The sequence below is a fragment of the Marmota monax genome, unplaced genomic scaffold (genome assembly GCF_021218885.2).
Source record: "Marmota monax isolate L192 unplaced genomic scaffold, Marmota_monax_Labrador192_F-V1.1 WCK01_AAM20220418_F8-fsc00095, whole genome shotgun sequence".
Classification (NCBI taxonomy): Eukaryota; Metazoa; Chordata; class Mammalia; order Rodentia; family Sciuridae; genus Marmota; species Marmota monax.
In genome coordinates, this window is record NW_026695244.1 from 6,585,617 (window position 1) to 6,608,437 (window position 22,821).

Genomic DNA, 22,821 nt, shown 5'->3' on the forward strand with positions numbered 1-22,821 from the left:
ATGTGGCCATCTCTAATACTCCTTCAACACTATTTGTACAGGTGAAGTTAGCTATATATTTATTTAATGTTGCTAAGTGTGTAACTATATCTCATGTATGTTTATTTTCCTTCTTCCTTTCCAAGAGCTTCTAAGTCTCTCCAAGAACACTTTGTCTACTGTCTCCCTTTATCACTCTTCAATGTCTAGTACCATAATTTATATGAGGTTGATCATGATAAACACAAAGAATTGGAAAATGTAATATGTGCAGAGAAGATAAAGGAACCAAGCTTATTGTGTCTGGAGAAGATGTTGTGTCCAAAAGATTTAGTGACAACCATTAAAAAACAGACTTTTAAGACAGATAATGCCAATTAGCTCTTCTCCCTGGAGGAAGGAAGTTGTGGCATAAAAGCACTGAAGTCAAATGGAAGAATAAATTTCCTGAGAGGGACAACTGGGAGGTATTAAACTGTGTCTCTTGTAGTGATGCTTTTTAATGTAAATAAAAGGATAAAAGACTTTTCTGTACCTATTTAGAGGTAGGGTCATGCTCTTCTGTCAGAGGAGGTTACAGTTTCTAAGGCAGGGCCAAATAAGGGCTCACTGCCCCTTGTTCCTCTTGTCCCTGAGGCAGACTGAATTTGTAATATATTCTCTGAATATCTTCTTCAGACAGGGCAACCACAGGGGTAGGCAGGGCAAATAGGGACATAAAAATCAAATTCAGGAAAAGGTTGACCATGGCAACTTCCCTTTTTGGTGACCCAGGGCTCTTCCCTGCTGTGAATTAAATTCTACAAGTTGGCCCATCAGACAGGAACCCTTGGTGAAATGGACTAAACAAGCTGGGATTCCCTAGGGCCTCTTCTTCAGAACTCTGATTAGTAGAAGGGGTTGTGAGAAACCTGAAGGCTCAGGCCTGTTCAGGTAGAATTAAGCTGCCGGAGGCAGATCTGACAAGAAAAATATGGGGCTCCCAAGGGACATAGTCACTTCAGGGACCCTGCTGGGGAGCAACCATTCATGTCTGGGATGCAAAGCTTGGTGTTCCCTTAAGATAGTCATGTCTGCAATATGATTGATGTATGTACATTCCATGTATGTATTATATATCAAAATGCATTCTACTGTTGTGTATGACTAAAAAAAATAAATAAAAATTTTAAAAAAAGATAGTCATGTCTGCATTAAATTTACTATTAGTGTATTCAGTAAAGAATGGGTGATTACTTTTATTCTCAGAAAACACTTGTGATCAGTTTATCTTCCATGAATTTAATGCAATATCTGTGACTTCTCACTGTGGTTAAGAATTTAAAATAAGAACCTAAAACCAGCACATATTTCATTGCAATAAATAGATGCTGCATTCATGGCATGTGCCAGGCAATGTGCTGGGCCCTCACGGACTTATGAAAGACATAGTTTTAACATACAGACATCTATGCAGCATGAGGGAAGCTGGCGGGACACCTGATTGGGAAAGGCCTCTGAGAACTAAGAAGCTGAAGTTGATGGGAATAAGTAGGATACATTCTAGGTGGAGGGAGCAGCAGGGATAGGAGCTCAGAGGCCAGGATGAGTACAATGCTTGGGACTTGTGTCCTAGGGACAAGAAAGAGCTATATGTGTGTGCCTATTTGAGAAGGCACACTGCAGGAGGTGAGCTTAGAAAATTAGGTTGTAGCAAGCCATGAGGGGTCTCCAATGCCATGCACCAAGATTCCACCCCCCAAAAGATGAGGTACACCCAAGTGTCTCAAGCAGGAGAATGTGTAGTTAGCTTGTGACTAGAAGGATAGAGGGTACAGAAGAAGAGAGTGAATAGAAGATCTTTTGGTTGGAGGGATACATGAGAAATGATAAAGGCCTGAACAGAATTAAAATAGTTGCCCCAGGGTTGGAGAGACAGGCCTACCATCAGAGAGATTTCCATAGCTGAATCTGCAGATCATGTTGACTAATAGAAAGTAAAAGCCAGGAAGAAGCCTGGGGTATTCACAGTGGTCTAGGTAGGTAAAGTGTGAAAAGGCCATTTTGTATGCTGGCATAGGAATAGCGAAGAGGAGCCATCTTGTTGGGAAAAGGGTAGCTCAGTTGTTGGGAGAGTAGACTGGAATTGTCTGTAAAATGTCCAAGTGGAGTCACCTGAGTTCAGGGAGGAGATTTGTGTGCCCATAGCCTAGAAGTTCTAGGAGAAGCCAAGAGACTAAGGGAGAGGCCAGGATGGCACACTGGGAAATGAGAAGACTGAACCCTGGCCAAATGGCACCATTTAAAAAGTGATGGAGGAAGAAGACTGGAAAGTGTAGGTTGACAGTGAAAAGAAAAAGCAGAAGAGTTGCATCATGGAAGCCATGGAAGAAGAGAATTTCAAGAAGGAAGGGGGTCAATGGCATTCAAGGCAACTGGGAGGTCAAATAACACAAGGAAAGCTCTCATGACGCCTGGAAAGTGCTGCAAGATTTGGAAAGGAGGAATTCATCAATAATCTCAGACAGCAGTTTCAGAGCAGGAGGAGGGAAGCCAGACTGCAGAGGGGTAGGAATTGTGGATCATTCTTTTAAGAAGTCAGCTTTAAAGGAAAGGAGAGAAATTTGGCCATCACTAAAGAAAGATGTAGGATTAAGAAAATGTTTCTTTTTTTAAAGATGGGAGAGACTTGGGCATATTTATATTCCAGAATAAAGAAGCTAGCACAGAAGTGAACCTGAAGACAGAGGTAAGAGAAACTGACAGAGGCTGGCCCTGGAAAGGTCTACAGGAAGTGGAATGCAGACCCAGCTGGAAGCTCCTTCAAATACATGTTTGCAAATGTGTGTGCACACACACACATACACACACAGTATTTTCTTAATTGAAATGCCTCAAATTTTGGTAAAATGTTGTATAATTACTAATTTCTCCAAAGTAACCCCCAAACTTCAACATATTAGGACCCAAAAGCTGCAAACTCACTGAAGGTTATCTGACTTAGCCATCCTTTGGTAAATAGGATCCTTGCTGCAAAAGGTCACTGTCTTTTGTTTTCTGATGAGGCTGCTGTGTTTAGGGCTTTCTATGCATTAAGTGACCTTGCTGAACCACAATCCTATTAATCATCAGATCTGGCAGCATTTCTACAGCGGACCAACCATGTACACAGCCCTGCTCATGCCGGTGCAAGTTCATCTGGGCAGCCCTGACACCCAAGCCAAAGGACAAAAGAGATAAGGAGGGGTCAACTCCACACTTCTCTCATCCATCAAAGGAGATCACATCACTGGCAGGTGGCATTATCAAGTCTCCTGGTACCAAAGAACACTGAAGAAAACTGCTACAGGATCATGAAAATCAACTAACAAAATCATTTTCAATGCCAACATTTTCTATTTTTATCATGTTTAGAATGGCCTGACATACTGGGAAAGTAACTTATGCCTTGTTTATAGACTGGTCTAATGAGAAAGATGAGAAAAGATGAAAATTAAAAAGGAAAAGGGTCATATATGATTCAGAGTCCTATAGTAGCTAGTACTTGGGGTTAAACATTCAGAGATAATTGCCTATGAAATAAAAGGCAGTAGTCTTAACAAAAAAGGTAAAGGGATCTCATTCCATTTTGTTCTATGTATTAAGTCAAATAAATCAAGACTCATTTAATGTGACCACTTTCTGAAGACTTTGACCCCATTCCCACCAGCCCCTGATGGTCATGAGAAAAAAGGGATGGGGTCAGGCTCTGAAGAATGTAGATTATTTGCAAGATTCTGTTAGTTTTAATAATACACATCACTGTTTTCCTGAAGCTCAGTTCTTTCAGATGTAAAACTGATACTTAAAGACCCAATGATAAAGTGGAAAAAATTTTTGTAATGAAAATATTTCAGCTTAGACAGGCTTTAAAGAACAGGCTCACAAAACACACACACACAATCAAACAATAAATAACATAATACCCAATGCAAACCTCCAGGATTTGATTCTAAATGATAAGGGTCTAAAACAAGAATATGGATATACAGATGGAGGTGCATAAGGAATAATTTTAAAAAGAAGACCATTTATTCACATAGTATTACTGTGTTTTTTAAAGAATATGTGCTCCAGAGCAGGTAATTTGTATGGAGTTGAAAGTGTCACAGTCTCTCGCCTTTCGAGGGCACACATACCCCCACCAAAATCAGCAAAAAGCACTATGGAGCATCCCCAGGGAGATGCAATTTTGTGTTCTTGATAGGAGCTGCAAACTCTCCCTGAAATAGTTACATTAGGCTGGATGTGGATAGGACTCATATGTCCAGCCATGCTCTGAGCTAATGGAAAACAATTTTAAATCAAAGGCAGATATTTCGATAGCAACTCACGTGGAAGAAACAAGCTTCAATCATTTCTCTAGATACCTCATTTTGCTAATCTCATTGGTTAGAAAAGTGGTGAGATTGCACCAGATATTATATCTTGGCAGTAGTTATAGGAAATAAGGGTCTCTTACCTGCTTATTCAGAAATTGTGCTTAAGTTTCTTAGCAATAATCTAAAGCCTAGAGTAGAAATACTTGGGAAGTAATTTTGGTAATGATAATTCTGGAGTCTGATTATAAAAATGACAACTTATATCCTAGCTGTCATATATCCTAGCTCAAATTCTTAAATATTTTTTTAACAATAGCAGGAACCTAATACTTTTCCTATGATGAGATTTTTCTTGTCTCAGAAAATGAGTTTAAATAATTTACGTGTATTTATTTTAATCTTGGAATAAGACAAAACCACTTCCTAAGTTTTTTGAAGAATTTCACAGTAAAAAGCTATATATGTTTATAGCTTAGTAAAATTAACATATATAATTTCTTCAGATTTCCTTCTTCAGAGTTTATTAATCTGTTTAGCACTGAATGGCACTCTTTTGTGAACAGCCAGTAGCTCCCTGCATGTGTATGTATGTGTGTGTATGTGTGTGTAACACTGGCCAAATAAGACCTCTGAAGAAAGTAAAGGAAGGGGAGGAGCTGTCAGGAGATGAGGAAGATAGATGATTTGAAAACCATGCTGCTAGAGTCATCCCAGAGAAAATAAATTTTTTGAAGTAGAATGAGAAGAACAGTTACTTTAGAAAACATAAAAAATTACATCCTATATTTTAGTAGTTTCTGAGTCCTGATAGATTCATGCAGTTGATTTGGTAAGGCTCCTGCCCCAACTATAGCTAATGACTTTTCAAATTGACTAACTTGAAAACTAGTCATAGAAGCCTGGCTAACCTTAAATCTCCCAGAGAACATAAAGAGTTGTATTCATTTTCTGAGCTTAGAGGTGTTATGCATACACTTGAAGTGTTAATCATTACTAGTCTTTAATGAAAATAATTCAGCAAAAAAAGAAAAAAAAAGATTGCCAAAATGGGTTTTTCTTCTAAAATTCAATATTAAGCCGACTTTGAACATTTTGATTTCAGATTTTGGTTATAAGATATTCCATATATGTGGTTCAGAGACATAAAAAGTTTAATCTATGTAGATTTTGTTTTAAGAATTACCACCCTAAATTGGGCATGGTGGTGCATATCTATAATCCCAGCAATTTGGGAGGCCGAGGCAGGAGGATTGCAAATTCAAGGCAGCCTCAGCTACTTAGCGAGTCCCTAGGCAACTTGTTTCAAAATAAAAAATAAAAAGGACTGGGGGGCCAGGGTTGTGGCTCAGTGGTAGAGCGCTTGCCTAGCATGCGTGAGGCACTGGGTTCAATCCCTGGCACCACATAAAAATAAAAACAAATAAAATAAAGGTATTGTGCCCACCTACAACTAAAAAATATATATATTAAAAAAAAGGACTGGGATGTAGCTCAGTAGTAACATGCCTCTGGGTTCAATCGTCAGTACAAAAAAAAATTACTGCCAAGTTCTTCATAAATTAGTCTACTAAATTAAGCATATTTGGTTCACAACAGCATGCAATATTTTCTATCAGATAATTCTTCCACCTAATGTATCTAACTTTTGGGGAACAGTGAAAGGAGGAGATGTTAACATGAAAAAATTCTGCCAGCTCATTTATTATTATATCACTTATGCAATCTTTTGTTGAGTATGCTGTTAATAAAAAGCTTCATTTACTCCAAAGATCTGTGATAGGTAGGTATGCTCACACATCAAAACACCATTTTCACTTGGTGATTCATGATGCTGTAGACAAATATTTACTGATATAAAAAGATGTTCACAATATACTAAATAAAATGATTAGTTTCAAAATTGTAGGTACAGTGTGAAACCACTTTAATGGGTAGAAAGCATTTGCAGAGAAAAAGGTCTGGAAGATGTACCAGAGTGAAAGGATAATGGATAGCTATCTTATTTGTATTTTCTATGACGAACAGTATCTTCTGCAATAAGAAAACAAAAATCAGTTTCACCAAATTGTGTGGGCAGAACCTTGATAACAGTATTTCGTTTATTTGATCAATTTATTTGACAGATATTTATTAGCCCCCACTCCATGTCAGGTACTGCTCTCGGCCCTGGGGACACAGCAGTGAGTAACACAGAAAAAGAGCCATGACCTGTGTGACTCACATCGAGTGGGGAGAGCAAACCAAAGCATCCACATCTATACACGATGGCCAAGAAAGGGAGACAGGCAAAATGAAATACTATGTTATATGGTGATAAGCAAGGAAACCAGACAGGTGCAGGGAACAATTTAAAATAGAGTGGTCAAGGATGCTTCTTTCAAGTGATGGTTGCCTAAAGATCTAAAGGAGTTAAGGAAGCAAACTCTGCAGTTTTCTGAAGAAAGAAAAACAAGTATAAAAACCCAAGCAGAAGCCTTTTTTGGTTGTGTCCAGGACCAACAAAAAAAGGCTGGTGTGACTGGGACAGAAGGAATAAGGGGGAAGTTGTGGGAGGTGAGGCAAAGAAGTAAAGGGGAATGAGGCTCTGTATGGCCTTAGCTTTTAAGTGGAGTGAGAGGTGAAGCTATTAGAGAGTTTGGACCAGAAGTGACAACATCTAATGTACACATGAACTCTAGCTATAGACTTAAGAACAGATGGAGGGGGTGGGGCAGGGATACCAGTTGCTACAATAATCCAAGAGAAAAATGATGGTGGCTTAGATCCAAGTGTTAGTAAGTGGAAGTAGTAACGAGGTTTTGTATCTAAAACTCACAGGGTTCCTGGCAAGGAAGGTGTTTAGCCTGAATAAGTAAATCAATGGAAGTGCCATTAGGTGAGATGGGAAAGGCTGCAGAGGCAGGACAGTTTGGGAGTGGGTCAGGGATATTATGAGGAGCTCAGTTTTGGATTATTAAGATGTTATTACACATCCAAAGAACATTTTAACCTTTGGACCTAGCCTCACCTCCAGTGAAGTCACTAGAAAGATAGTCTTTCTGGGGTAAAAAGGGAAGGAATAGGAAAAGAGTCCTGGTAAATTGAATGACTTTTATGGGGACTGGTCTAACAGCTGAGCAAGTTGCTAAACTTTGCTTGAAGAAAGAAGAAGCAACAAGAATTTGACAGGACACAAACATACACAACACACACACATTTTTTCCCCCCCCTGGCATTCATCATAATAAAGTTAATTAAAAATGGTGGTCTTTGTGATAGAAATTGCTCATTGCTTGGTAAAACTAATAATTTGGTGGGAACTCAGGCAGGATATAATCATAGTTTGAAAGAAAATGTGAGACAGGAAAAGGTGGGTTAGGAGGTAGAAGAGTCACTTTTAGTATTTGTTATGGTTTGGATGTGAAGAGTCCCCCAAAAGCTAAGATGTGAAACAATGCAAGAAGGCTTAGAGGAGAAATGATTGGGTTATGAGTTTTAACCCCAATCAGTGAATTAATCCCCTGATGGATTAACTGAATGGTAACTGAAGGCAGGCAAGGTATGGCTGGAGAAGGTGGTCATTGGGGGTGTGTGGCTTTGGGTATATATTTTATATCCGGTGAGTGGAGTGTGTGTGTGTGTGTGTGTGTATGTGTCTTTCTCTCTCTGCTTTCTGATCATCATGTGAACCACTTCCCTCCACCACACTCTTCCACCATCATGTTCAGCCTCACCTTGAGCCCCAAGGCATGGAGCCAGCTGTCTACAGACTGAGACCTCTAAAACCATGAGCTCCCAAATAAAATTCTTCCTCTACAATTGTTCTGGTCAGATATTTTAATCACAGAAGCAAAAAAGCTAACTAAACAGTATTCCCTTGAGATTCCCAAGTCAAACTGTTAAGTTGCTTCAAAATGATCTAAGCCAAAGATGAAACTTGACAAACATGTAGAACCAAACATTCCCTAAAACTGACACAATTCTGCTCTAAGAAACTGGGAAAATAAGCTTCATAGTGCCTATTGCCCACAATTAGGGTTGGAGAGTACTATTTTTAAATTTATGTCATAATGGAAACTTTGGATTTACCAGCCACCTCGAGTCTCCAAATCATACTTTTGTTGATAAGGAATGGGAAGTACTCAAGCATCACATAAATTTCCCTGCACTGGATTATTTCAGTACTTAGAAGAGAAAAATATGACTTAAAATGAGGTTTCTGAAAACCTAGTCCAAACAGCTGGTGTCAGTCTAAGTAATGTTTTTAGCAAGCAGTCCAAGTGAAAATGAGGGGGAAAAATCAATTATTTTCTAATCTATTTGTTTTTAAAAAGCTGTTTGATTTCTTAGGCTGTTTGTTTATTTTTCTTGTTTCTTATTTAATATATAAAATGATAGTGAGAAATATATACTATTTGTTTTTATGTTTGTTTTCGCTATAGACATATATACCGCCACCCTATAGATTTTTTGTTTTAAGTTTCATGTCTGGAAAATGAAAAGGCCTGGCAAACATGACCTACAGAAAACGCTGAGCAGGTCTGCCGGTGAGCACGGAGCACCTTGGCAATCCCAGCTTCCTCTCCCTGTCAGCCACCTTCCTGCCATCTTTACACTCTGCTAAATGACCTCAATCAAGGCTTCAGGAGGATAAAAAGTAGTTCTCTTAAGAGTGTGGAGACCTTTGGACATCCTGTCACCAGTAGCAATTCACTGGGGAAACAGCAAACTAAGCCTCAGAAAACCAGGTTCTAGCTGGATTCTGCTGCTCACCAATGTTATCACGCTGGGAAAGTCACACAGCATTTCAGAGTCATGGTTCTTTCTTTTCTTTCTAAACACTCTCTATCTACCTAAAAGGGCTGCTATAAAGAACAAACAGGTTGGGCACAGTGGCACATGTAATCCCAGTAACTTGGGAGGCTGAGGCAGGAGGATTGCAAGTTCAAGGCTAGCCTCAGCTATTTTGCGAGGCCCTAAGCAACTTAGTGAGACCTTGTCTCAAAATAAAAAAAAAAATCAAAAAGGGATGGGAATGTAGCTCAGAAGCAAAGTGGCCCTGGTTTCAATCCCCACTACCAAAACAAACAACACTCCCCCCATACACACACACACACAAAAAAAAAAATCTGGGAAAATCCCTTTTAATTGATAAAAATCACAATTATCTTACATATAGTAGGCAATTTTACAAACATGAGATGATAAAATTATTAATAAGCCTTTATTGCACAGCTAGCATGTAGAGTCTTCTATTTTAGGCTATAAGGAAGAATAGGACAATCTTAGTCTTTAAGAACCATCCAGTCCAATCAGCAAGAAAGAATAAACACACAAGTTACTCAGGCACTTAGGTATCAAATGAATGGTCCAGTGGATCGTCACTGGAAGAGATCAGAGAAGGTATTAGCTTCTGAGCTAAGGTGGAAAGAGGCAAAACTGGAGCTGGCCTAAAGTAAGAGTGGCCTAGTCAAGTAGAGAGGAGAGGCATGTGCTATGTTAGGAAAAATGTGTCCGTCACTTTGGCTAGGGTAGGTGGCTATAATCCATGTGGAGACTGAGTAAGAGAAGAAGTTGTGTATGTAGGTCAGATAAGATATCCTACATTCTGCAGGTAGCTCAACTACCCACTGTCCAATGAGACCACTTGATGATAGTGTGTATATTAGATGGACTGCAGAGGGGAGTCAAGGGAGGTAGGATTCCCAGTTTGGAAATTTTAGCAGTAAGATGCTGAGGATAAGGGCAAAGGGGATGCCAATGGGAAAGAAAAGTAAAGGAAGGACATGACTAGATAGCTCCTAGGGAACCATAAAGCAAAGCTTAGGATAATGTCAAGGTTGAAACTATGAAAAACTAAGAGAATGATGCCATGCTTAACTGAAATGGACCTGACTACAGTAGATATACTTTTCAGAGTAAAACAATGACTTCCCTTTGAAACCTCAGTGGAGACGTCCATTAGGCAGCCAGCAAGCGATAACAAGGTAGTGGTGAGCTCCCTCTTTTCACTGTAGATTTATAGAGAGATCCTGACATTCACCCTAAAGATGAATGCAAAGTGTCCAGAGGAAGTAAAGCTTCTTATGACCCTCATGAAGTGGCCATATTGGCTCATGTAGGGGCTGGAGGAGCATGCAGAAAGGCACTGAGGCACTGGCCATTCCTAGTTGTAGGGAGCAGGAGCAAGACATGAAAGCAATAAGGGCGCAGAGAAGGGGGAGGTGCAGAAAGGCTGGAGGACAAAGAAGGGCAGGAAGAAGAGAGGTCTACGAGGAAGGTGGCCAACAGTGGCCAGAAGGTCAAGGAAAAGAGAGCCTGAGAAAGCCGCAGTGGAAGCAGAGTGCGATCACCATCAGGCTGTAAAGGATCTAGTGAGAAGTGAGTGGGCAAAGAGAAAATGGAGACATCTGAGAGCTTTGGCAAAGGAATGCCCAAAGATATAAGCTTAGATGGCAGTATGAGCAGAAGATGGTGGTTTTTCTAAAGCAGTAGTGTAGGTGAAGAAAACTGGAGAGCAAGCCATTAATTAAATGTGCTAGAAGGAGGGGCCCAGTCTCTGAAGGATCTTCTTGTATCACCACTGGAGAATCAGAGTCCACATCTAATGACTCCTGTGAATGCTGCATGCTCTGCACAGGAAGTCATGGCAAAGCCCTGAATTCCAGGTTCTTTGATGCTTCTAGACTCACTTCTTTTTGCTTCTTCCCACCTGCTTACTTATCTCTTGTTTCCTTTGAATTTTGATATGTGTATAATAAAAATCACAGCAGCTGGGCTGGGGTTGTGGCTCAGTGATAGAGAGCTTGCCAAGGCACTGGGTTTGATTCTCAGCACCACATATTAATTAATTAACTATGGTCCATCAACAACTAAAATATGTGTGTGTGTGTGTGTGTGTGTGTGTATCACAGCAGCTAATATTTGCTAAGCATGTACTCTGTCCTGGGCACTAACTCTCTTAATCCTCAGGCTTTCCCTATGAGGTGGAATATTATTGCCATCTATAGGCAAGACAACTGGCTCTGAAGGTTATAAGAGATAGAGGAGAGCCCTAAGCTAAGGGACAAGTCTAACTTCAGGGCCTACAATACCAACTACATCCGTTTGTGCCCCCATTTTATTCTTTTTCTCAGTTTGTCCCACTTGGACTTGGAAATCTTTAGCTCTGTGGTGACAAGGAATTGCTATAGGATGTTGCTTCAACTGCCAGTCCCTCAAGTCACTATCCTGCAAATGCAAATGCCTCTGGAGCATGTTGTAACAGCCCAACCAAGCACTAGGACATCCCAGCCCATATTCTAATGCAATTTAAAGATGACCTTGTGTTATTTCTTCGAATCCTAAAAATTTCTTCATGTTTATTTTGTGAAAGAACCACATTTAAGACTTTTGCCCCCCTTTAGATGGACCTCCCATAAGAGCCACGGAACTAATAACTGAAATATCAGTAAACTCTGTTACTCTTACTATTTAATGACATGTATCCAGGGTCAAAACCTCAAATGCCTATGGACCCAGGCACCACATAAATGAATTAAGTGCACTGGGTTTAAGAAAAAAAGGGCAGCAATGTATTTGCTACACAAGAACAAGGGAAGCCCTGTGACATTGGAGCTTCAGATTTCCCAAGAGGAACCAGAAAGCTTCATTTTGTATGTCCTAAAAACTCCTGATTGTTTAAATGTTGGCAACTATTTTGTCATCTCAAAGCTTGGTGGGTGCTGTTCCTGTAAACCCTAACAAAACGCAGCTGAGGTGCCTATTTGTGACCTCTGATTTACACATATCCTACTGCTCCTGTGCTCAGCTGAGCACCCTGCAGCTTTCTCAGTGTCCCTCCTAAAGACTTTCCTAATGGCTGCTGCTCCGGATGTGTCCTGACATTGCCAAGCAAGCCACAATTTTCCAGAGTTCCTCATGCACCTTCGCGTGTGGACATGGTAAATAATTCTTCTCATGAGAAGTTAACTAGGCCTTGAACTAATTCAGCAGGGTCGCCATCTGGGAGTCGTCAGACACAGTGAACTGTCAGCACTGTAAACATTTTAGGCTTCAAGGAGGACACTGACTTTTGCAAAACTAATCACCCCTGCCAGTCAAGACTTTCGGTATGGGTTTAAGAACAAGGCGTCCATTTAACAACAATAACAAAAACAGTGAGGATGAAAACGGACAGTCATAATAATGAAAGGCCTAAAAGCAAACTGTGACTTCCCTAATAAGGCGACGACCAAAGTTGGCTCCCTGGCTGTTGAACGCCAATACGATTAATCAGTCTGTTTTCGGTTTTCTCACGACAGCAATATTAACAGTTTGCTTTATGCTGTTTATATGGTGCTGACAGGTCTTCGGCATGTTGGGCCTACTTGCTAGAGATTAATGGCCACTCTTATACTGAGGTAAAATCCAGTCAGGAGAGAATGCCTTTTACAACTAGATAACAACTGTATTCTCTTGCTCCTTGCTCCTAACCCCCAGTGCCCCAGCAACTCTTCCCTCTTCCAATCTCTATCAGGGATATAAAAGTCATGTCTACAAGGTTCCCCTCATTGTTTTAACCATCCCCACTTTAGATGTTGTATCCTCAGGTGAAACAAAAGGAACCTTAAATATTGACGGATAAGTCTGTCATCTCTAAAGGTTATGATTGGCTCATTTTGTTTTTGAAAATTCCATTCCATACATAAGTGAAAGAAATAGGTATGAGGTGTCCTCTAGCAACAGAATTTTAGCATATTACCTCTTCTAATTTACAGCTATTTTTATGGACAAAGAAGGCAGAGTTGATATTAAGTGGAGGCTGCTGCAGGAAGCACGGACACCTCAGAGAACCTCTTAGAGATTATTCCACTAGTCATATTTCAACATGAGTCAAAAAGATTTGAAATAAGACAAGACCAGCCTCCCAAAAATCCCTCCCCTGTAAAGGCTGTAACAAATGTTATTGATGACCAGCAGACTCCTCTCTGTCCTCAGTTGCAAAGAAATGGTACCCCAAACATTATTCTAATAGCATCTGAATGGTGGGAATCTAAAAAAAAAATGAAAAATTTAAGAACTAATGTGTGCCTCCTCTAAGTTTCTAGAGGAATAAACATCTCATTGTTTTCTCTTAGGGAGACTCTGTTAATGAAACAACCACATGGCTAAAGTATGCACTGACTCTTCAGAAACTGCAGTCTTGGGCGCAGCTAGCCTTCCATCCCACTTCCATTGAAACATTCTATTTTATTAAAGATTTTTGTAAGCCAGATATAAGCACAGTTTAAGGAAAGAAAGCAGTATTAACAACAATAATAGTATTTCCTGAGTACTTGCTATGTACAAGAACTACTTTAAACACTTCAATTGTACAAACCCATTTAATTCCCACAACAGAATGCAATATGGCTAATAATTAAATTTTTCTTTAAGTGAAGAATGTTTGAGAGAAAATAACAATATACTAGGCTAGATTTGGGCAGATTTTTAATTCCATGCCTGTACTTTAATAATTTATCTAATGCAAAGACTGGATTGGAGCAAGAAAAATTGATAGACTAGTGAGAAAGATACTGCAATAGTCCTGAGAGCATACAAATTTGAGAGATATCTCAGAAACAGAACTAATTTTTTTTTATTGATCTGATCTGTTTTTTTCTTTCATTTGTTCATTCACTCAACAAGTATTTTTGAGGGTATTGGATGTGTTGGATGCTCTGCTAAGTGACAAATAGGGGAGTAAGAAAAAGAATCTAAAGATATTTCCTTCCCCCAAATTGTACTATTAGCGATTGCTCAGTGGTCTAAAGTGACACTCAACATTCATCCCTCTCTCCTTCTTCACTGCCTCTCTCCCTCTAGCCATTCAATACCTTGATCCAGGCATTGCTTCATATAATGGTATGAACAAGTTCAGGAAAGGACTTGAAGGGAAAGGAAAAAAGGACTGCTGTCTTCATTCTTACAGCTTTGGGATTGCCCTATTTCTAAAACTTTCATTTCTTTCCTGGTGGTCTGGCCATAAGGCACAGTACACGGTGGTAAACCACCAGACTGCCGGAATAGAGTCGGGATTCTTAGTCATCCATGAGAGGAGACGACCTCCTATTTAATTTCTAAATGTGTGCTGTGCTTTGGAATATTTTAACCAAAGCAAAACAGCAGAAAGGTACCTAACATGATTCCCACATGTAGATTTTCATATAACCTACAAATATATTGGCACAAGAAAAGCTTTGAGCAAAGCCAAAAGCTACAGAAAATAACAGAACAAACACACATTGAACACTAAAGATCCTGTACCTATTTTAGTTGGTAAATTAACTTGAGACATATACTTCTATTGCCTTTTGGAAAAAGCCCTGATCTTTTAAAATTAAGATTTGCCTACATTTTTAAGAATAAATCCCAACCACTTTCTGGCACATACTGAAAAACAACTAGGTAAAAGAATGACTACCACTGAGAAGTATTTTGCTTGATGGCAGCTGCCTTTTCATTATTATTTTATGAGAGTTCGTCTACATATTATGTATCCTTCACTATTTACATTTAGTTCTTTTTGAAATATCTTCTTCAGATGCCTAGAGTTATGCCAACTTCTTTAGATCTAATCAGAACTCAAATTGCAAACTCTAGCATTTTAATTCTTTCCAAAAGTTCTTGTATGGGTAGGCTTACTTCCATTTAATGTGACTGATGTATGCTGCTGGTCATTTCTATTAAAACTGAAAAATTAAAACGTATTTTAGGGACTTATGAACATCATCACAATTATTTCAAGTATAAGCTAGTTTGTATATACTGAGAGTGAGAATTTAAATGCCCATAAAATTTAACTGTAAAAGGAGGAATTTTATGAGAGCAAGCACATTTTAACTTCAATTTTATTTTAAGGATGTGAGCCTGTTTGGGACTTGTGTGTGCCATGAACTATGAGCTAACTCAGTTATGGAAAAGCAGTCTGCACCATTGGTCAGAAAAGATGAATGATGAAAAAATGAATTCTGGGCCTGTGTATTTTTAATTCCAGCTCTCCTGCCTGCATCAGTTATGGAGCTGTATTTGTGTGGAAAATAAGTTTTGAACAACCACCCACTTACTTCCCATTGAAAATGATGTTTAGTTTTTAAATATTTTAAATATGCTTGTTTACTGGTGATAAATAACAATTGAAATTGTGAAAAGTAACTTTCCCCCAAGAAAAGCAAAAAACAAAGAAAAAACACTACATAAAGAACCAGTGAAGACACTTTTGTGATTATTATCTCAAATTAACATATTGGTAAGAGAAGGCTTCAATGTCCTGCGCACTAGATCGTGGGTTCAAACCCTTCAGTTATGATGAGAGGTGATTTCCATTTTGCTTGACAAATAGAGGACCTCAGAGAAAGTCAAAGACCAGCCCAGAGGCAGACCCACAGAATTTCAGTAGGTCCACGTTGGAAAGGTCCTTGAAGATCTTCTAACCATCCTCCTTGGGCAGGAAGGAAAAGCAACCGGGAGCCATCAAATATTTATGACTCTTACCTGCGACGCAGATCCTCTGCCACCGCTGCCCGGCAACTGAACAAATAGGCTCGGAGCGATTTCAGCCGCTGCCGCAGCCGCACCACGGTGGCCAGTGGCTCGGCGTGGAGATACAGCATGGGGTTCTCCTGCTGGATGTCGATCAGGGGCTCTTCGTACACATACTCCAGGAATTCTTTGGCCTGCTTAGACACCTACAAAACAAGCTTCGGCAGTCAGTTCTGGCCAATCATCAGCTTTCCACACCAGCTCAAACTAGGAACCAAAGCTTACATACCAAAGTAACATTATTTTCTGAACACACCTTTTAAAAAGCCCATACTTAAACAAAATACAAACTTTGGCTTCCCTTTCTCTCTTCTGGAAACTCCATTGGTAAAACTTGGAAAAAGTTCATTAACTTTGTATCTTGATTATGAGAACCTACACTTGTGGGCTGGGATTGTGGCTCAGCGGTAGGATGCTCGCCTAGCTCCGGCGGGACCCGGGTTCGATTCTCAGTACCACACACACAAAAAAATAAATAAATAAAGGCATTGTGTTGTGTCCATCTACAAAAAAAAAAAAAAAAAAAAAAAAAAGATATTCTCTCTCTAAAAAAAAAAAAAGAAAGAAACTACACGTGATAAAATGACACTGAACTATGGCGACCCATCATACTAATGTTAATTTCCTAGTTTGTTTTTTATATCTTTTGGTAGTTACCTAATTAATATGTAACCAAAGGAGGAAACTGAGGGAAAGATACACAGGACCTCTGTACTGGTTATGCAATTTCCTATGGATCTGTGATTATTTCAAAATGGAAAGTAAGGGAAAAAAGAATTAATTAGGATCCTCTTAAAATCAACACTGATTTTAAAAAATTTACATATATCGGGGCTGGGGATGTAGCTCAAGTGATAGCGTTCTCGCCTGGCATGTTTGCGCCCGGGTTTGATCCTCAGCACCACATACAAACAAAGATGTTGTGTCCGCCAAAAACTAAAAAAAATAAATATTAAAATTCTCTCTCTCTCTCTAAAAAAAATTACATATATGTATTTTTAGTCCATGACTCTTTAAATAAGTAGACACTTTTTTAAAAAAAGTAAACCACACACATATTACAAAATTAAAAGGAATAAAAGGATATTTTCAAAGGAAAAAGAAAAAGAAAAAAAAATTACATGCAGAATAATGTGACTGAATAGAAAAGAGGCTTGAACACAATACTTCAATGCCCAGTAAGTTGTTCTGATTAGAACACCTTTGACTTTGTGCTGACTCTGACCAACATATCCATCCAACTCTATATCTTTTTCTGGTAGTAAATAAGATTATGAAAATTGATTTTTAAAATATCATTGTCATCAGTAGAAATAAATAGTGCACTGGAAATACAATTAATCAGAGACACAGAGGAAGTAGCTTAAATAATGCATAATATTTGGGTAATTTTTTGGAATCTCTAAATGCCAATTCACTGATTATTAAGATGTAAATTGGCTAGTGATACACTGAGTAGGCTCATTTTCTATTTATGGAAAGTAAAATATCTCCAAAAAGTTTCTATCACTTCTCTAGGAGTAATGCTGGAATTCAGCATTAAGACAAATAACTGTGCTTATTAAAAAGAAAATTGAAAATTCACTATGCTTCACACTCTAGACAAGAAGCGTACTAATGAAGATAAATAGGATACAGTTTTCACCCTCAAGGGGCTCCTTGTTTAGTATAAAAGACAAATATTTAAAACAAAAACTACACATACCCTATCCTCTGCTACAGAGGTATGGATGAGGCCCCTTGCTAGCTTAAAGAAGGAATAAATTACATCTCCTGGTTAGAGGGCCAGGAGCCAGGGTGGCCTGGAAAAACAGGAGACATTGGATTTGGGTCCAGAAAGATGAATAGAAAGAAATTCACTTGGTGGTCAGGGTGGGACCAAAGAGAGTACAACAGGCAGACACAATCATAAACCCCCTCAAAATACACATGCGATCATTAGATATATGGCTATTGTGCGTTGATTAAAAACATACATTTAGGTACACATGTATAAAATTCAACATTATCATTTTTTATATTGTTAAATTCATAACACAGTTTATGTTATTTATGGGAAGGCAAAAATATGCATCATTTTAAAAAATAATTTTTTCCCCTAAAATAATTATTTTTGAGATAACTATTTGTTGTTTGATTTTATGGCATCCTGCAGAGGTACACAGTTAAAGGAGTTTATAGTTTTTGCAAATCCGGGTCACAAAGGGCACCTGGAATTAGCCAAAACCTTTGAATATTTAACCAGATTGGAAATAACAAGGTGACTGAATGAAATAATCCTCACTCTTATTTTTAAATCATATAGACACAGGTACATGCCAGACACCATAGCAGGCAGGTCTTCACTGGAGGTTAAAACAGGCATGGCCTGGTCCTCAGGTGGTTTGCAATTCAGTAAGGAAAGATGGAATTGGATCAAATCTTTTATTTATCATGTTTAAATATTTGCTGTATCTAAATGTCTTCAATGAGGAAAAAACCGACAATGTTCTAGGAAATAAAGTACAACCACTTGAAACTGTTGCTAAAAAATGATGTATTGTACAATTCAATTAGTCTTTCTGGCTCTACTGAACAGTGTTTATACTGAGTCCGGGCCCTGCTGAATTAGGTTAACAATGCTACCTTTTAGTAGGTGAACAGAAGGACAAAGGGCACTGGCCAGTCTCCCAGGCCTTAAAAGGCTTCTCTCTTCAGGTGGTACTTAAGCCCAAGAGCAAAGAGAGAGAGAGAAAAAAAAATCTTTTACAGAGACAGTAAAAGCAGTGAGACAAATGGGACAGCAGCTACTGACAGCAGTATTCATAAACTGAGATGACAGAAAACAAAAGCTGAGCTAGTCCCATAAACTCAAAGGCACTGCCTTCACAAGTGATTAGGCAGCCTTGAGTACATGGAGAACGCCCTTGATGCCACGGCTCGGGCATGTGAACAAATCCACCACAGCAGCCACCTGGGGCAACAAGGCTGAGAACATGTTCTCCGTGTTGAGACTCGACCCCTAAGACTAGTGAGGATATTTTTTAGAAATCTCAAAATTTGGCATGGAATGTTAATTTTGCAAAATAGAGCACTGTATCTCTGCTGATTTCTTAAATTCTAAACAACCCCTCATACTGGCATAAGGATTCCACTCTCAAACTCAATTACAAATGAAAAGGATTTTTAAAAAGAAAATTTAAAAAATTACTTAGGGAAAGAAGCCAATGATATTCTTAGGTGATAAAGTTTACATGCGAGAAAGTTTCTTTCTTGTTAAGATAAATATTACTTGAGTTATATGTGAACACCAAATATGTTCCAATAAGAGCTAAGAGCTACTGTCCTACTCTTGCCAAGTGAATTATGAAAAACATGAACTGCTTGATGGTGCTTCTGGTGTAAATAACAACTCAGCTCATGAATCAGGTACAGATGGATGAGTCCTTTATTTTAAAAAATAAATGGTTTTAGCTGGCACTATTTTCTATGATCTCACTTCATTCACATCAGAATCCATTTTACAGGGTCAGTGGTTCATTTTTTTAAACCTTTTAGCCTATTAGTATTACCAAATAATATTTAACATTTAGTAGTGATAATCACATTATGCACATAAATGAATCTCTTCACATTGCTGTTTTAGCTTGTAAGTAGCTACTGACAGCAGCTACTGACAGCAATATTCATAAACTTATGGTTCAAGCCATAAGAACTCAGGGCCACTACTGTGATTCTGCTGCAGTTTATGAACCCACTCAAAGGCCTGCATCTGCATGATTCGAGTGGCAAGAAGGAGAAAATCTGGGTGGAAACAGGCCCCTCCACCTGACAAACAGGAGTTGAAGACAGCAGCACAATCACATTACAATTATCCTAAATTTGCTATTTACACATATATTTATTTAAAAAGCACATATCTCACTTGATTGGAACACTAATTGCAGTTGTTCCAGATTCTAGTATAATCCATGTTTTGTTATGCTGGTGACAATGACCACTTAAAAACAAAGTTCTCAGATTCAGTTTAGGTTTGAGTAATCCTGAAGGAGAGGTTGTGGAATGGTGTGCTGGTATGTTCCTCCACAAAATAGCCCTGGATAAAAAAAAAATGTAATGAAGCCAAGGGAATGGCTAACCATAGATAACAGTGTGGAGATGGTGCGGTGTTAGTGGTGAGGACTTAATTTTTACTAAAGAGGGAGAAGTTATTAAAATAAACCAGATGAGAACATAATCTTGGAATAACAAGGACAGGTAAAGACAATCTTGTTCAATTTTTCTTTTCACGTTCCAAGGAATACTAGTCCCACAAAAAAAGATGTTCTAAATTCCAAAAAAGAAATATGCCACACAGTACTTTCTTTTATTGGTGATTCAAAGTGCAGTTTTTTGGCACATTAAAACCTGGGGACATGTCACACTGAAAAATCCTACTTAATCTAGCCACTTCCAGATTTATTTGACTACAGACAGGGCAGCTCTTTAGTGTTATGCTGGGCTTAAAGGGGGTAGGGGAGTGGGACGTAAGATCCTGCCTGAGCCCAGATTACCAATGAGAGGAGGGGGTATCTTACTTTCACTCTACTCCATCCTCTTTGCCAAGCTGTGAGCTTGATGAACTGTGCTGTGTTGGGGAGCAGGGGGACTCCTTTGCCAAGCCTCACAGAGCTGGCCTGATGGCCTTCCCATGGAGCTCTCTTTTTCAAGAACATTTATTAACACATACAAAACTTTGAAATATACCAAATGAATCTATTATCCATAATTAATAGAAGAGAAAATTGAGTCTAGAGTTTAAGTGACTTATTTATGGTCATTTTGTGGCAGAACTAAAGCTGGAACTCAGATCTCTGGACACCCTGCTCTGTGCTGTGCAGCTTGTTTACGGTCATAGTTCTTTTTATTTTTCGTTACTCTCCCAGAACCTGTCAGCTTATGGTTTTATAGTAGAGGTGATCCCTGCCCCTTCTCTGTTCTTCCTCCCTGTCAAAGAGAAAGCAAGCAGGCTGTAAATGGAGACAGACCCTCAATATATATTGGTATGTAGGCTCCCATTGGCTTTTAACTCTAAAGTAAAAGCTAAAGTTCAATAACATTTATTTTATGCAAAAGTCACTTATTTGTATACTTGTTTACTGTCTTTCTCCCTTCTCTGGAATAAAAGGTTTGATTCATAGGTGCAGGAATTGCTTAGAATGATAACAAACAAATGATTAATCTACAACCCTCTAGGCATGACTTTGAACCACACACTCCTACTTTTAGATACAATTCTAACAACTTGGTTGTTTCTAAGTTCATAACATATTTAGAGTCAATAAAGAAGAAAGGAAAAGAGCAGCTACAGGAAGAAAAGCAACAACAGAAGTGACAGTACATCCTGGTAATAAAGGAAGAAAGGTACCTGCAAGGACACAGAAGGTAAAAACTGAACTGAACAACCCTGACTGTAGGCAAGTTGGCAAAATCCACCAAACTCACAAATGTACATTTCTATATCAAGGAAATTATCTACATATAGTCTCATTCATGAATCAGAGAACTTATATTCAAAATGATGCACAAAGTTATTCATTGAATTACTGTTCTCAGTAAAAGACTGAAAAAAAATTTAAATTTTCATTAAAAAATGATTGGTTAGACGTATGTGTGTGATTCAGTAGACCAAAGAAATGACCATCAAAAGGTCCAAGGAAGGGTTGCAGCTGTAGCTCAGTGGTAGAACACTTGCCTAGCATGTGTGAGAGGCACTGGGTTTGATCCTCAGCACCACATAAAAATAAAATAAAGGTATTGTGTCCATCTACAACTAAAACAAATTAAAAAAAAAAAAGGTCCAAGGAAGAGTTTTATGATCTAACTGGAAAGCTCTCCAAGCACAGAGTGTATACTACATTGAGTATTGTCATTTTTATATGAAAAGGCACATGTATGTAAAATATCCTGAAGGATACATGGTAAGGGAATAATTTGGTTGCTTGAGGAAGGTGGATGGGTGGGAGGGAGGGAAATTATCTATATATGCATGCTCTTTTTCACTTTCTGAATCTTGAAATTTGTGAAAGAATATTATATTCAAACAATAAAGAATAAGAGTACAGTTGTGTAAGTATAAGCAGTGCAAGATCTAGAGGGAAAAACCACATCAAATTCTGAAGTTCTCTATCACAGGACAGAAGGATCGCTTGTATTTATGATTATAATTCTGAGGCATTAAAAAGGCTTATTTCTAATATATATTTTTCTTAAATAGAATGGATAAGGGATCATTAAAATTTACAAAATTAAAAATGTAACATAATCACATTACTGAAAATTTGGAGAATAAGAATCAGGAAAGAAAAAACTATCCACAATCTTGCCACAGTAAAATAACCTCTTTTGCTTTGGTATAACATTTCCTCCCAGTATTTATTTCCATCTCCATTGTGAAATATCATAGCTGGAGTCTTAACAAAATCAATACCAACCACAACACTTCTTGTTCCTAACAAAACAGGGACTATCAGCTAACGGAGGAGGAATCAGAAGACCTTAAGTTTAATTACAATTTGTTCTCAAACTCTCTAAATGGCTCCAATCAAGTGCTTTTTTCCCATCATCAAGCTGTTCTCCAGCTCTGCAAGGGCCATAGAGCTTGCCTTGACTGCCTCTTCAGATGTAGAGATAGAAATGGTTTATGCAACACGGAAAACCCCTAGCTAAGTGGAATGTGAATATTCGGGCTGGTACACACTCATAGAAACAATTCTGAAAGTGCACAGCTATGGGGAAAGGTTTGGGAAGAGCTGAACTAAATACATTGCCTACCACCTCTTTGTCATGTCTAATATTTTTAAACTGCAGGCAGGTTACCATTAAAGAGAATTTCGTTAGAAAATGGCCATAGAATTTGAGGGTGGGGTTTAGCAGCTTCTTAATCTTGAAGCTCAATTCAATATGCAGGATATATACCAGAAAATAGATGAAATCTTGCTTT

General features: G+C 38.6%; 1 protein-coding gene across 2 annotated transcripts in view; it reads right to left on the reverse strand.

The window, feature by feature from the left end:
• Nucleotides 1-22,821, reverse strand: part of Plekhm3 (pleckstrin homology domain containing M3) — a 219,853-nt gene that overhangs the window by 121,264 nt on the left and 75,768 nt on the right. For both annotated transcript variants that reach the window (XM_046462966.2, XM_046462964.2), the window contains exon 5: nt 15,813-16,006. In XM_046462966.2, coding sequence (XP_046318922.1) covers nt 15,813-16,006 — 194 coding nt within the window. The remainder of the gene's footprint in view (nt 1-15,812; nt 16,007-22,821) is intronic.